Here is a 17269-nt window from a genome sequence, read left to right as displayed (position 1 = left end):
AAGATAATGTGTGTGCGTGTCTGGTCATCTCAGTTGTCGCCTTGTAGTAAAATTCTTTAACCTCCTGGCTCAGCAATATATCACTTACAGTTGAAGTAAGGCATCATTACATTATCAATTAAAGCTCCTTTCGGAATAAGCTCTTGCAGTTTCCATTAAATGATTCCATTTCCTCAAGGCATAAAAACTTACAATAGTTTTTGCATATTCATTTTTAAATAATACACTCATAGCCTTACTAGTTAAACTTATAAATACTGTTAAACTTGAGGTGACAGACATTTCTGGGTAAAAAAGACATGCTTGGTGGAAACTCTCCCACGTTCAAGCATCATTTCCTTCTTAGAGACATCAAAGATCTGTCTGAGTTGGCAAAAAAAAAAAAAAGATAGACGAAGAGGAAAATGTCTCATTCAGATTAGTTGATGGTAAGACTGATATGCAGAGAGGTCTAACGCTAACTCAGTACAACAAAACCAGAAAAAAAAAAAAAAAAAACACGGCCAGGAAACAAGCGGAAGAGAAAGCCTATGTTGGTTTAGCTCGACAACCATGAGCAGCGACTTTCTTTGTGCTCTTCTCATCATCACCTTCCTGGAATCAGGTAAGTGCATATTGTGTGAAATAACTAAAAAAACATTTTTATATAGTTGTGCATTTAAAAAAGGTGCACGGACAACCAAAAAGTCTGTGGTTATTAGTTCGAGCAGACAATGCAAAACTATTTTTTATGAATTTGGAAAAAGTACAGTTAAATTCATGTGGGATGACAAGAATGATTCTATGGTAAATGAAGACATCATGTATCAAAAGAGTTTCCAAAAAGTGATTGGCAACAAACTCACAAAAGCATAAACCAACGCCTTCACATGCGCTGCTGACGGCTGTCTGACTAACTGCACTTTCACTGATAACATTGTACATAAACAAATGATCAGTCTCTTCATTATGATATTACTTAACATAGTATTATACCTTTTCATTAATGGGTTGCTTTTGTTGCACATTTTATTTTTATCCTGATTCACTTTTAGAATTTACTTTTACTTTTTCTCATTGATTCATTTTGATTTATTCTGATCTGACAACTGATTTTGCACAGATTTTATTTATTTATTTATTTTTGTCAAAGATTAACAAATTTCAATTCACTGTACAAAACAACTTTTTTTGTAAATTATAAATAAATCGTGTAATTATATTAGAGCATATTTTACAAGAAAATACTATTTCAGTTTTGTATTTTTTTATTTAGCTCCAGTGCAATTACTTACTGTTTCTTTGTAATTTTACTGTTTTTTTGTTTGTGAAAATTTTCTTCACTATTCTTCAACTGTATAGCGTGTTAAATTTTTGTGCTTAAATACAGCTTGTACTAAACTGTAGTTTCAACATGCGTCAGAAACTGCTCTCTCTAAAGCATCTTTGAGGGCAGTAAATAGCGGCAACCTCTGAGACTAAATATAAAACAAAAGGTTTCATAATGACTTCAGATGTTTAAAGAAGTCAGTACCTTATTATTTTCAGTTAATAACAAGTTTATATTCACAAAGATTTACTGGTGATACATTTTTTTTTTTGTCAGTAACAAAAAACAAATTTTTGACAAATTTTCTACTAAGCATTCAAAATTTAAATTTTTTGGATTATGTCTCAGTGATCCTTGTAATATCTCTGTGAATTATTTCATTTGTGTTTTTTAACAGGCAAATCAAAGAGTGGTGTATCTATCAGTCACAGTCGAGATGGATATGGCCAGAACATTACTTGTCTCCTCTCAGGGGATGAAAATATGACACAAATCAATTGGGAGATGCTAAGAGGCCCGAATCGCACCAAATTGGGCATGTATCACCCACATTTTGGAATTTACATAATGCAAAAGTATAAACCTAAAGTGAAGATCCAGAACAAACAGACTCCTCATCCATCATCATCCCTTCTCATTAAAGTAGCATCAAATGAGAGTGTGCAAATCTGTTGTGCGTTCATTACATTTCCTTCGGGTAAACTTGAGCAGTGCACTGATATCAGTAAGAAAGATGTCAGTATCAACAAGCCTATGATAAAAGGTAAAACTTACACATGTAGTCCTATACATACCTTGCCGTTCCTTTGAGATTCTTGATTTTTTTTTTTTGTATTTAATTTTAGATTTTACATATGTGGAACCAGAACCAATGCTGGGAATATTTGGACGTTTGGGTGCAATGATCATGGGAACCATTCTTTCCCTTTTTATCCTGACCATCCTATTCTACTTATGCAGAAAAAACAGCTGTAGAAGGTAGAGGTCACATCTTACATATATTTACACAAAACAAGATATTTCTATACTTATAGACTTAAGACCAAAACAAAGGAAAAACCTGTATATTAAACACTTTAAAACTTATTTACAAAACAATCTAAGAGAAAAATCATGGGAAATTTGACCTTGCAGGAGGAAGTCCTTTGAAATAGGAACATACTTGGCAGACGTACCGGCTGAGGTAAGACTTTCCATCCAAATTTGAAGGGTTCATTCCACACCATTCTATAATTATGAATGCTAAGTGTGACTATTTACAAAGAGCATCAACATCAGTAACAGCTGAAATGGAAGCTGCAATGTAAAAGTGTTAGAAGTGTGGTATAGTGCATTTTTAACTGTGACATTTCCTTTCAATCTCAAATACGCTTTAATATAGCATGTGATTGCATTTAAGGTATCAGTTTCCTGTTATTTTCTAAAGAATGTGTGTGGTTGTGGTTAAAGTTTGAGTGCAACAGTATCAATTCGCATGACCTTTGTTTGCGGCAACATTATGAAACAGACAGTAGAAATTGTTTTAACATTTTAATAACAATAATAAAACCATTGTTATATATATATATATATATATATATATATATATATATATATATATATATATATATATATATATATATATATATATATATATAGTTCATATTGCATATTTTATAATAATCCTGAAATGTAAATCCCTAATTTTAGACATTTGCTGAAGAATCAGTTGATGTACCAACTTCTCAAAGTTCTCCAGATGGCTTTGACCCCTCAAAACTTTATGCCAAGATCAAAAAAGACCTTTTCTATGGCCGGCTGTGGAAGTCTTACCAAGGCCAACCCAAATCATGCACACAAGGTACCATGACTGATCAAGGACATGTTTAACAAATGTTAGGACAGAGTCCCTTATAAATGCTAAATGTGGAGGGCAGCCCTTTGAGGCCAGTTACAACAGAATGAGTGCATTTCAATAGTTTATACTTTCCAGTCTTTCCAGCACGCCTGAGAGGAATCTTGTCATTTTTGTGTAATGTAAAATAGCTTAAAGCAGATTGCAATACTTTATGTAAAGAAAAGAGTGAATTATTAATATTAAAAGAAATGCATTCGTATTTCAATCGTTTTCAAGTTAAGATAAATGTTTGCAACACTGAATAAACTTATAAATAAACTTTTTATGTGAAAATCTAACAGACATGCAAGTCTCAAGTCTTTTGTCATGAATCTTTCAAGGCCAAATCTCAAATAATTTTGAATAACTTCTATGTGTTGAAATAGAATAAGTTTATTTTATGAATATTGTCAATTCATCGTCCAGGTGGATGCTGCACACTGGTGATGGATGAGGATTCCCTCCTCCCCAGTGTAAAGCGCTGTATAAAAGTTTTTTATGAATAAATTATTATTATTAGCTTTTATTATAATTTCCAAGTATTTCCTTGTTCATTAAATCGTGATTATCTAAAAGTAAATGAGGTTTTGCTTAAATAAATTGATGCATTTTATGCATGGTAGCTCTATTCAATCGTTTCATTATCAAATTTGGCAAGAGAAAGAGAGAATGAAATAACACTAAACAAATATTTTTTTTTCTTTCTGTGAATCTGTTATCTTACCGTTTATGTTCAGCGATATTTAGCTATTGCATGAGACAAGAAAATGATATTCACTTCCGTTATCTAGCTAGCATAAACTGTTTTTAAATGCTTTTTCTTCATCGAGTATACGTCACAGTTAGGTCACTTGCAGCTGCATGCGCAAAGTGGCGGAAAAACACCGGGAGCAAGTGGAAGGAAACGGGTAAAATCAAGGGACTAATAATAAAAAAATGCATTGTTATGCCTTTTGATGTCAGAATCGGCATGGAAATACTGTCGCCAAAGATGCCATTTAAAACTTAACGCAGACATTTAAAAGGACATATGAAACCTGCTATTTTAAAGCAAAATATTTAAACAATGAGTATATATAAAATTCATATAGGGGACATATTGTATTAGCCAAGTTGAAATACCTGCATGAAATACCATTTAAACTTATAACATTTTACATAATATTTACCTATTATATCTCACAATTCTGACTTTTTTATTGCAAATGCAAGTTTATATATCCTAGTTCGGACTTTATAAATTTATTCAAGTCGCGATTGTCGATTCTGTGGGGTAAAAGGCCAGAAGTGTGGGATTATAAACTGAAAGTCCTCACTGTTTGCAAACAAAACTGCAATGTCGCCTTCCACCGCTTGGTGGAGCTACGATACTGTTTTTGAGAAGGAAGCCTCCTTGTTAATGGCTTCGTGTCGTATTTCATAGAAGGCAAGTGTGTTTATTTTATTTTTTATTTTATTTTTTTATGTTCTCGAAACATGACTAGATCCATGTGCCCTCTAGTATATTTGAATAATTACTGACATTAAAGTTGCCACTTTACTTGTTAGCTAGCCAAATGAAAGATGTTAAATCTGTTTAAAGGCTGGACATGTGGAACAGTATTACAAGCCTGCACGAGTTTAAAGTCCACGTTCTCCCGAGATGGAAACTTGTCACATCCTGACCGTGTCAAAATCACACAACTGTGGATGCAGTTAAAGCTGCAGTAGGTAACTTTTTTTAAAATATATTTTTTTACATATTTGTTAAACCTGTCATTATGTCCTGACAGTAGAATATGAGACAGATAATCTGTGAAAAAATCAAGCTCCTCTGGCTCCTCCCAGTGGTCCTATTGCCATTTGCAGAAATCCATCGCCCCCGTTAAGAAACAACCAATCAGAGCTGCGGTCCGTAACTTTGTTTGTGTTCAAAATCTAGAAAAATATACATAATAAGCGAGTACACCATGAATCCATTTTCCAAACCGTGTTTTTAGCTTGTCCTGAACCACTAGGGTGCACCTATAATAAGGGGTACCGCGGCGGAGTAACCCAGTACCTTTAAGATTCTTCATAGACATAAACAGAGAGAAGTAGTTCCGGCTACGATGTTCTTCCGCAAGACACAAGCAGTTCTGTTTATTAACCGCTAGAGCGTCAAAACCTACTGCAGCTTTAAGTTAAGTTACCTCACGCGGTAAGTCCTGCAGACTCAAACAGAACAATCTTCTGGTTTTAGTTTTTAAAAAAGTTATTTATTATAGCCATGCTTTGCTTATATAGAGCTTGGGAAACGACGTCACTGCGCATTGCATTCTGGGTAGTCGCGGCCATTTTTGAGGACATGCTTATCAGTAAAAGTGAAAGTGACATGAAATACAGATCAAGTGTAAGATTACATATAAAGAAAAACTCAACAAGGAAGCAAAGATGCGGTATTTAGAAAAAAATCAAAGACAGTCAACGAACTCAATCTGCACGAACACAAAGAGTGGTCGGATGATCTTAAAGAGCTGCCGCTCGTAACCAATGTCTTTTCTAACCTTGTTTGTAGTGTCAGAGCGTACACCTCTGATCAGTTTAAAAATGATAAATCTTTTGAGTCTCACCTGCAATTTACAAATGGATGGGTGCAGAACCTACACATTTTCCGCGTCAAAGAGCGAGTTACACAGCCCCTTTACTTTTTAATATGCGTTATTGTAAACTGTACAAATTAACCTCAGTGCGTTATGATGCACAAATAAAGAGATACAGAATTGATCAATTTTGCCGTTTATTACTGTAACAGGTGGTATGCAATATGCATAACACTGATAATGCAGGAGATGTGGTTCATGCATAGGTAACATTTAATGTAACGTTAAGTCTGTCAAATCGATTAATCACATCCAAAAAAAAGTTGTTTATATAACGTACATTTCTGTATATTTATATATATATATATATATATATATATATATATATATATATAAATGCACATACATACGTGTGTATATATCAGACCAAAGGGACAATCCTTCTCTTCCTTCTTACTGCTGCTAACCAAGCTATGTGACGCCGCTTTGTTAACTCGGAGACCTGAGATCAAGGTGCGGTTTTCCAGCGGGAGAGCTGAAAAATCGCACTCCATTCAAATTATTTTTCCATGCCGGTCATGAGTACGAGTATGGCAGTTAATTACACAACAAGGTTTTACCATTGTAACTTATTTTTTAGCTGTAGAGAGCAAACAAAACAGTCTATTATCAATACAATACAATACATACAGCAGCGTCTGTGTCCTAAAGTCCCAGGATGCATTGCATTGCTGACGTCATGATCCCAGACTCTATTGTGTTTTTGAAAGAATGACTGTAGTAGTTGCATTTTAGCAGTCAATTATAAGTAGTTAAAGGGTTAGTTCACCCAAATATTAAAATTATGTAATTGATGAATCACACTCATTACAAACCCGTAACACTCAATAACCAATATCCCAGAGTAATTCATTTACTCAAACAGTATACTGACTGAACTGCTGTGAAGAGAGAACTGCAGATGAACACATTGAGCAGAGCCAGATATAGAATGAAAGATTGACTTTGGGATATTGGTTTGTTTTAACTCAGAGGGAGTGTCAGCCACATTAAAAAAGTGAACAGCTTAAGTCATTTGTGGATTAATGCTAATTGAAGACGTGAATCATTTCAAACGATTCAGTTCGATTTGGTGAACTGGTTCAAGAAGATTTGTGAACTGGATATCACTTAACTGCAGTGAACGCGCTCACAACAGACCTGAAAGAGAAGACAATACTGAATAAAGTCATAGGTTTTTCTATTTTTGGACCAAAATGTATTTTCAATGCTTCAACAAATTCTAACTGACCCTCTGATGTCACATGGACTACTTTGATGATGTTTTTCTTACCTTTCTGGATATGGACAGTATACCATACATATAATTTCAATGGAGGGACTGAGAGCTCTCGAACTAAATCTAAAATATCCTAAACTGTGTTCCGAAGATGAACGGTGGTCTCACAGGTTTGGAACGACATGAGGGTGAGTTATTAATGACATAATTTTTATATTTGGGTGAACTAACCCTTAATGTGACCAGACCACATGATCATAGCAAGACCACTTTGTTTCTTCTTAGTACACTGACATGCAGCCTGTAATCACATTAGTTTTTTGATAGATAATGTTATCCACAGTAATAAATTGATAAATTGTTACTACATAGGCCAAGTAGATTGCATCTGCTTTTGTTTGCAATATTTAATCATTTAAATGAATGAAACATTTTAACATTATTATGTATTTTTATATTTTTTTATATTTTTTTTTATTTTTATTTTTTTTAATTGACACACACACACACACACACACACAACAGTGTTTTACAATCCCCAGGTAACCTGTGCAGAAGAAACAATGGATTCACAATGTGTGGGTGAAATTGATGGACTGACCTTCTTTCTGGCCAAACCAGAGGATTACGATGATGTGATGGCCATCTCACAAGACATATATAGTGGCAACGATTACCTTCCTCATCGTTATCACTCCTGGATGACTGAGCCAGGAAGAGTGGTTATTATAGCACGGAGAGGAAAGAAGCTGGTAAGAGATACAAGAGTAAAAATGTTTGATAGATTTGGTCCATGTAACGCTTCACAATTTAATTTGCAGATCATATGGTGCAAATGCAAAAATGAAAAAAATTAAACCAAACATTAATTTTTTTCATGTTTTTTTCAGTCACTTCATAAATTCATAATTGCTATTTCCTCTCCTTTTTTCAGTTCACTAAATTGAGACTTAAGAAATTATAATTTGAATAAAAATCTAAACAATCGTTATTTTTACAATTTGGGCTATGGGCTGTAGCACTAGCGCAGGGGTGTGCTGCAAACTGTTTCACAAACGCTTAATGTGGCTTAATGTATCCTATTAAAACCATGACATTGGAGGACACACCTTATTAATAATAAAAATATAACACCTAATATTTAAAACACGTTGTGTTCTAATTCTGGACTCACCTGCTTGTATGTACATTGCATGTTTTAGAGATTTTTATTAATTAAATAAAATGTATGCTTTTGTAACTAGCTTATTGAATATTAAGAAAAGCAGACCACTCTTATTGTTAACTAACAGTACTTCATAAATAGTATTTTAATATACTATACTATTAATCTCAAAGATGAAGGACAATTGATTCCTCATGATTTGATATATGAGGTAATGTTTTTAGTCCGTTACTTCTACAGCTTCCAGTACAAAAACAGTGTTATGCTGCTTGATGTTGCATACTGGTATTTGTTGTCATATTATTTCAATGTTCTATCCCAATCATAAACATGCCAGTGGTTAACCATTTTGCAATAATTATCCTGTGCGCCTTTAGGTGGCTCTGGAGTCAGGTCTGGTGGTTGATGGAGGTGAAACTGTAATAATTGAGGGATTAAGAGTGTGCCCAAAGGAAAGGGGCTGTGGTATAGCTGGAGTGATCCCGAGATCTACTGACTCTATATAAAGAAGGTCTACCCTAATGTGAAGACCAAGCGCCTCACCAGATGAGATAACCCAGGGCCCCAAAAACTGGGCAAATTCCCAGACCGGGTAAATTAAAACTTGAAAAGTGAGTTCTATACATTAACATTATTTAATGTATTATGACCACTGTCCTAAATATTGTTGGGTCATGATACCTAATTTGTTAACCAATTTTATATGTTCTACATAAGCTGCAAAAGAAAGTTTAGACTTGGAATATTCATAAAAAATGTTTTGGTAATCTGCATTTTGTATCTCTCACATGTCGCCCTGCCCCATACCTACTCTGATTGGTTTGATCATCTTTCATATGAAAGGTGTGTGTGTGTAGTTGGTGGAGGATGGACTATGTTGTTTAAAATGCTAAAAACGTTGTGCAGTTTTACAAAGCCTTCATTATAATGCATAGAAAAAAATAATAATAATAAAAACATTAGGCTGTAACTCGCCATGTCCCTGAAATGATTGTTTGGTTAAATTGAGCTAATCTTTAGGCTAACAGATGAACAACCCACTACATTTAATAAATTAATTTGGTTGATTTATCCACAGTGGGAGGATCAGGTCTTCAGATAGAAGAGTGAATTATGAATTAAATAATTTTTGAAAATTAGATTATTTCATATCATCAGAGTATGAGAAAGGAAATGAAAATTATGTATCAGTATTGTTTTAATTTATATAGCATGACAAGCCAATTATTGTTAAATATAGTTATCTGTCATGAATAAGGCACGGCTCATATCTGCTTGTCTGTGAATAGATTGCGGTAACACTTTACAATAACAGTACTTGAATCATCATGTACTAATACCTGAATTAATAATTACTTGACTATGAACTAATGATGAGTTAAGACATTTATAAATCAAGAGCTAATGAAGAACTAACTTAACTATAACATGAGCCATATGAAATACTGCATGAATAACACTTCCTTAATTACATGTTAGTTCCTGCATAATAGTTAATGCATTAATTAACACATTCTAGAAGCAAGATGTATGAAAATGACACAATTTATAAATTTGCCACCAGCTCTGTCACAAACATCAGTGAAAGACAGTGGATTTATTGTGTAACGGGTGTGCTTTGTCTTTAACAGTTTATGTAGGTTGGATGCACGTCCGTTAACTCTTGTATGTACTGCGTTGTGTTCTTGTGTTGAATGAAGGAAAGACGCAGACCACGACCAACTGCTGGTTTCTCTTTAATAAAGGCGAAACAGCAAATTTGTTTCCTCTCAGCGAGCCTGGTACAGACTGTACAAATAAACAACAAAAATATAAGGCTCTGTCACATGCAGTCTCCTCCACACAATATACAGGTCTCAAGCTCCTCCTCTCAGCTAGTCTGGCGCAAACTGAAAGAAGCGCGTGAATGACGCCACAAAGCCTGCGACACTCTTAAAGTGAAAGTACAGGTATTAACACTATGATCTGAATACAACATCCAGACATACATATTGGCAATAGAACACATCTTAAACATTTAGAAAACAATATTCATCAGGATTTGGTGACATTTCAACCGTAAAAGTAAAGATATAATTTCAACCTGGTTACATTCACCCCTCCTGAAATTCACCAACATCCTGAAAAGTGGGGTCTCGGGACTGTAAAGAACACATAATACGTCTGCTACTGACACAATCTGGCCCAAATGAAAATAAATAGACCTAGTCCACAGTCAACTTAGAAGTCACCTCACATACAAGGTTCAGGGAAAAAAAAGGTTGATCAGGTCTCTCAATCCCCTTAGCTCAATGCGACGCCTGATACGCCACACAACACTTGGCCCCCCAAAAAAATTGTCCCACAGACATTTGCAAGTATCAATGCTCATAACACAGTCCAAAAAAAATAAAAAAAAATATATATATATATATATATATATATATATATATCAAGAGTCATCTCTGCAAAACAAAGAGAGATTAGCTATGGCTCCCAAACAAAATATTTGAACCCCTCAGAAATGGTTTCTGAACCATGGATTCTATTAGTCTGTTCACTGATTTCACTACTCTCCCTGCACGTGTTCTAACAAGACCATCAGCTGCGGTCTGTGTGTGCGGATCAGTGTTAACCAATGCATCAGCATGTGGTGAGTGTGAAATATCTGATTGTGGTGCAGGTGAAATGGATGGGTTATCAGTAATGGCACCAACATGACTTTGCACTGAACTAGACTGGTCCAGCTCTTCTGAATCAGCTGACTCAGATTCAAGTGGGACTTCAGGGGACGAAACTGCAAGACTCTCACCAGTTCTGGAATTTGACAGGTTCTGTGCACTGTCATCTTGAGTCAATAACTCAGACACTGAGGCTCTATCATCATCACAGTCACAATCTTCCTGAGCAGACTCCTCGCTGACCAAAGACTGATCATTTCCATCGGTATCCTGGCTCTCATCCATCCCAGAGAGTGGCAAGAAGTTGACCTCCAACAAAAGATTCCTGTGCACAACACTCGTGCGTCCCTCTGCATCCTGTATTTTATAGACATGGATATTGGGATTTGCACCAATAACTGTGTACACTCCATCCTCCCATTTGTCGGCCAACTTCCTCTTCCCTCGTTCTCCTTTATTTGCTACTAAAACACGATCTCCCACAGAGAGGTAGGTACCCTTGACACGTTTGTTGTACTGCCGAGCCTGGTGCTGTTGCTCAGTAGATGAATGTTTCTGGGCGATTTCCATAGCAATTTTGAGGCAAGAAAGCAGGGACTTGGCATATGAGTCATAGTCAACAACCCCTGGGTCATTCAAAACCTGCTTAAACATGATATCCACTGGCAATCTAGGCACACGGCCAAACATCAAGAAGAAGGGGGCGTAACCAGTAGTCTCATGAACGGTGGCGTTATAGGCAAACGTGATGGTTTGAATTTGTTGTGGCCACTGTTGTTTTTCCTTAAGGGGAAGGGTACGGAGCATGTTACCCAAAGTGCGATTAAAACGCTCTGTTCCCCCATTTCCCATGGGGTGGTAGGCTGTCGTATGGGATTTTGCTACACCGGCCAGACGAAGAAGCTCTGCAATCAAGTTGCTCTCGAAATTGGTGCCCTGATCGGAATGTATTCTCTCAGGGAAACCGTAAACACAGAACACATTGTCCCAGAGCTTCTTGGCGACTTGCTTTGCCGTCTGATTGGCACAAGGGAATGCATGGGCGAGTTTGGTGAAATGGTCGGTGACCACTAGGACATCCACAGAACGCTGCTTACTGTCCTCCGCCGACCAAAAATCTATGCAAACTAACTCCATCGGGGCAGAGCTCTTGATGCTTTCTAGGGGCGCACGAGCAGCAGGTTCTGGCGACTTCCCTAACACACACCTCAGACAGCATCTGACATGTGCCCTCACATCCCTCTCCATATCAGGCCAGTAAAATCGCTGCCTTGCCAGCGAGAGAGTACGGTCCTGACCTTGATGACCAGCCAGATCGTGTATGCCCAACAATGTCTTTTCCTTTAGACTCAGAGGCAACACATATTGAAATCTTCTCTGTTTGGACACAGGATCTCTCGTCACTCGATACAACATCCCATCATGGACTTCCAACTTGTCCCATTGCTTGAACAATCTTAGGACTTTTGAATCAGCACCATGCCTTTCCCGCCTAGATGGTCGCTTCCTGGCTGCAACAAAAGGTAACACCTTAGAAATGCTGGGGTCTTGCTCTTGACTCAGCTGCAGCTCCTGAGCAGAGAACATGGGTGTAACATCCTGACCACTCGACAGCTGTTGGACGTTTTGGGTCAGATAGAGTGCCCTGGATTCCGCTGCATCAATCCAGTCACAGTGGGCCTGACAAAGAGCTCTGATCTCGGCAGAATCACACGCCACCTTGAACATTTGATGGTCCCCAGATCTGTAGCTTTGAGACTGGCAGCTGACCCTGAAAGCATCCTGCACAGAATCCTCCTCTATCCCATTAGCTTCCTGAATCAGGGTGGGATATGGTTCCTTCAGCAGCCTCTGACAAATGGGCTTCGCGAAGAGGTCACGACTCAAGGCATCAGCCACCACATTTCTTTTCCCAGGCAGGTGTTTAAGATCAAAGGAGTAAGACGCAAGCTTAGAGACCCAGCGGATTTCACATGCGTCAAGCTTTGGCTTTGTTAGAAGGTAGGTTAGTGGATTATTATCCGTCCAAACTGTGAAGCTACGGCCTTTTAGCCAGTGGCTAAACTTTTCACAGACACTCCACTTCAAAGCCATGAACTCCAGTCGATGAGCTGGATACTTCCGTTGTGACGCACTAAGGGTCTTGCTTGCAAAAGCAACCGGTCTGGCCTTGGACTCTCCTCGTGGCACTTGTGAGAGCACTGCTCCAAGTCCATTCATCGAAGCATCGACTGACAGAATAAATGGCTCGTCAAAGTCTGGATGAGCCAGCACAACACATCCCAACAGCATAGTCTTCAACCGGTCAAAAGCCATTCCACATTCCGCTGACCAGTCTGCAGGAGTAAGCTTGCGATAGGCATCAAGGGGCTTCTTATCTCTAGCTGACCGTCCCCGCCTCTTCTGTCCAGCTGTAAGTGCGAACAAGGGCTTCGCAATGGAGGAACAGTTTGGGATGAAATGCTGGTAGTAAAATACCATGCCAAGGAAAGATTTTATTTTCCGTACAGAAGGCGTGCACTCATCGTCCTCCATGAGGTCTCGTACTGTCATCTTGGTTATGACCTCCACTTTGGCAGGATCAACGGCCACACCCTCGCCATTAATGACATGTCCAAGGAATCCAACTTGTTCTCGAAGCAGATAGCACTTCTTCGGAGCCAGTTTCAAGTTATTCTCCCTCAACCTCTGGAACACTGTGCGGAGTCTGGACAGGGCCTCATCCTCTGACGATGCAAAGACGAGAAGATCATCAAGATAACACAGGAGTTTTGTAAAGTTCATGTCCCCAAAAATCCCAATCATCATCCTCATGAAGGACGCTGGACTGTTACACAGTCCCTGTGGCATGCGATTATATTCATGCAGTCCAAGAGGGGTTGTGAAAGCTGTGTACTTCTTGTCGTCTTCATGCATTGGGATGTTGAAGAAGCCAGAAGTGAGGTCCATCGTGCTAAAGAGGCAATTGCCACCAAGAGCAGCCAGGCAGTCAGACTGGTGCGGCAAGGGATGGGCGTCCTTTAAGGTCCGGGCATTCAGCCACCTGAAATCAGTGCAAATCCGCAACCCACCGTCTTTCTTCCACACCATCACCAGTGGCGAAGCATACTCGCTTGACGATTTCCTGATAATGCCCTTTTCCTCCATATCAGTGAGAACCTGCCTCAACTTCTGATAGTGGGCAGGAGGGACTCTCCTGTACGGCAAGCGAAAAGGGCGATCGTCGGTGAGATGGATGCGGTGTGTGTATCCCTTGACCTCACCACAGTCCAATGAGTGCTTGGAGAAGATGTCTTGGTATTCAATTAATAACTGTGTGAGCTTAGACTTACAGTCTTTACTAACCTGACATGTGTCTATGTCAACATCACTCAAGCCCAACTCTGACAGGCTTTTAGCCAGCTGACCAGCTGAATAGGCACTGGGCAATGTGTCAAGATTCTGTTGCAGTATGTCATGTACTTTTTTCTCCGTATGAGATTGCTGTATCTCAATGTCAGGTTGTTTGTTGTGTGCATTTGGTTGTTTTATTTCTGAAGCCACCTGTAGACCCTGAGAAGCAGCTAGATCCTCGATTGCCAAGCATGGAAACACATCAGCCAATTTGCTATTTCTCTTCAGTGTGACAGCTTTGTCAGATGGGTTAACAACTGTCATTGGCACCCATCTATCACCCCAGAGAGGCGTAACAAGACGGCCCACTAGAACACCTCGTGGCATGGCTTTGGAGTTGGTTGGTTCTACGACAACAGTGCTTCCAGGTGACATCGGCACGCTAGCAGGGAGTCTACCCCAAACCAAGTGTTCATGCCTGGGTAGAAGTATCACTGATTGGGTGAGCTTGACAGTGCCTATTTTGTCAGGAACCTCACTCCCTCTCCAGCGCTCGACATTTGTGAACATCGACAAGAACTGTTCAACATTGGGATCAGACTGATACTCCGGTCTGGAAGCCATGTTCCAATAATCATTATCACCCTTCAGAACACGAATCACATGTTTGATGACATTCGAGCCCAATATGAGATCGTCATGCTGGCCAGGCACAACCAACGTAGGTACAACACAGCGAGCGCCGTAAAGTTGCATCTCCAAGCTATAAAAACCCTCAGGTCGAGTCTGCAGACCACCACAGCCAATCAAAACAATATTTTCTTCAGGGTGCTGCTTCTCGGGCAAAACACCAGCAGAGCTGAGTTTCTCTACCGCGTGTTCGCTGATGCTACATGCCATAGAGCCGGAGTCCAACATGCCTTTAAGCTGCACACTGTGATTGACAAGGACAGTAGCATAAAACAACTCACTGAATGCTTCGATCTTCTGTGTGGCTTGAATGACTATTCGGGTCCCCTCAGGTGCTTTGGCACAGCAGTCCTCATATAAGCGAGCTGGGTCGTGTGTATCAGAGAGGGATTCATTTACAATACCCACACCGCCCCTCCCAGGGTGTGGGTTTTCTAGTTTAACTGTTGATCCTGTCCACCAGCACTGTTGGCAGATTGAGAGCGGCGCTGGTTGGTCTGATCAGGACAGTCCCTCTTCCAGTGACCAGGCGATAAGCACTTTAAACACCTGTTCTCTCGCCTGCAGTGAGACAATGTGGAATGATCAGAAGCCCTACATACCCTGCACACCTTTCGAAAAGAGTGAGGGACTGCGGCTTGAGCTCTGGGGTTAGCTGGCACTTGTGTATGCTGTGTAACCAGTCGGTCTAACAAGTTCACCAAACTCCTCATGCAGACATTGTCAACACTCGCAGTAGTCATGGGCACCGGAGATGGCACAGACGGTACATTGGTGTTTGAGGCTGGTGTATTATCAGCCATAGGCACATGACACTGGGAAAGGACTTTGTGCTCTACTGTGCTCACCTTAAGTGGCCTAACAGTTGCAGCTTGAGTTTTCTGTCCCTGCATGTGCTCATCAAGCCTCTCTTGGATCTCACGTGCCGACCATTTCTCAGCAGACTTGAACTTGAAAACACTTGCAAGAGACTGGTCTGGGCAGTATTTGATGAACATCATACTGACTTCATGGCCCGGGTCATCAATGCCACGGCCTTGCCTTTTCAGATATTCATCTGCTACATCAACTGTTTTGTTTAGCCGTATCCAGTATTCCATAGCATCTTCACCTGGCATGGGCAGTGTATTGTAGAAATCTGCTAAAGGCATGTTTGAGTAAGTAAGTTCGCTGAAGTGTTGTTTCAGAATGTCAAAAATCACATCGGGATTCGCAGTATGGTTAATAGATGTGTCGTTACGCAGCTTTATCCTCACCACATCCCCTGCTTTGCCCATTAGCTTTGCCAGGACTTCTTGTGAATGCTCAATCACTGGAATAGCTAGTTTCTTTAAATACAGAGTCATAAGATTTTCCCACTCATGAACTGTGAATTTGTCTGAGCTATCACCCCTGAATATAGGAGGCTCTCTTACGTCTGACTGCATGACAACCTTGACGTTAGGCAATGTCATCTCTGAGGGCTGTACAGGAGTACTGGTGTTGTGTGTGCACCTGTCAGATTGTAGCTTAGCTGTAATGGATTCACCTAGCTTCTCAGCTAACTGTGTAATGAGTGAGCTTAAATCTGGATTCTGCTCGACTTGGCTTGTCATGGGACGATCTATATAACGTGTAGAGGTAAGCTGTGGGGTGTGTAATGCTGTGACACTAGGCCCTGGTGTTCTGGACTCTAAGGGTCGAAAGAACAAACCCCTCCCCACACCAAACTGGTCCTCGATAGAGTCACGCTCAGCATTGTCAGTTTCACCCTCTGCAAAATATGTGTAACCCTCTGCCATATTTCAGTCACTCCATACACAGAAAAGAAATATGAGAGTAAAAAAAAAATATAGCCAATAAAATAAAATCTAAATGACTAAACTCGAAGAGCACAAACAAAAAAAATATAGAGATAATCACATCAATCAGCAATCAATTGCACATCCTTAAAGCACTCTCTTAAATGCTGTTATATTGAAGACAAAAATAAATAAATATCAGGTTGCAGTCCAAGGAAATACCTGACCACAGTAAAAGGCGATTGAATGCAGCTTCCCACGGCGAACGAGCTGACGTCGATCTTCAGACCAATCCTTGAAAGGTCACGGCACCATTGTAACGGGTGTGCTTTGTCTTTAACAGTTTATGTAGGTTGGATGCACGTCCGTTAACTCTTGTATGTACTGCGTTGTGTTCTTGTGTTGAATGAAGGAAAGACGCAGACCACGACCAACTGCTGGTTTCTCTTTAATAAAGGCGAAACAGCAAATTTGTTTCCTCTCAGCGAGCCTGGTACAGACTGTACAAATAAACAACAAAAATATAAGGCTCTGTCACATGCAGTCTCCTCCACACAATATACAGGTCTCAAGCTCCTCCTCTCAGCTAGTCTGGCGCAAACTGAAAGAAGCGCG

General features: G+C 39.4%; 1 protein-coding gene across 1 annotated transcript; it reads left to right on the top strand.

The window, feature by feature from the left end:
- The first annotated feature begins 386 nt into the window (after window positions 1-386).
- LOC128017074 (uncharacterized) lies at window positions 387-3479 on the top strand. Its single transcript, XM_052602215.1, has 5 exons — window positions 387-604; window positions 1707-2072; window positions 2155-2287; window positions 2444-2492; window positions 2999-3479. Exons 1-5 carry the CDS (start codon window positions 553-555, stop codon window positions 3176-3178), a joined length of 780 nt encoding a protein of 259 aa, XP_052458175.1. The 5' UTR covers window positions 387-552; the 3' UTR covers window positions 3179-3479.
- The last annotated feature ends 13790 nt before the right edge of the window (window positions 3480-17269 follow it).

This window comes from Carassius gibelio, chromosome A7, assembly GCF_023724105.1.
Source record: "Carassius gibelio isolate Cgi1373 ecotype wild population from Czech Republic chromosome A7, carGib1.2-hapl.c, whole genome shotgun sequence".
NCBI lineage: Eukaryota > Metazoa > Chordata > Actinopteri > Cypriniformes > Cyprinidae > Carassius > Carassius gibelio.
The sequence above is the reverse complement of the archived record's forward strand: the minus strand, read 5'-3'. Positions and strand labels throughout refer to the sequence as shown.

Excerpts from the sequence above, each read along its gene's own strand:
- LOC128017074 (XM_052602215.1), top strand. The coding sequence starts at position 553 with ATGAGCAGCGACTTTCTTTGTGCTCTTCTCATCATCACCTTCCTGGAA. Across the intron at positions 2,288-2,443 it reads AGAAAAAACAGCTGTAGAAG|GAGGAAGTCCTTTGAAATAG; the intron begins GTAGAGGTCACA and ends TTGACCTTGCAG. Across the intron at positions 2,493-2,998 it reads TGGCAGACGTACCGGCTGAG|ACATTTGCTGAAGAATCAGT; the intron begins GTAAGACTTTCC and ends CCCTAATTTTAG.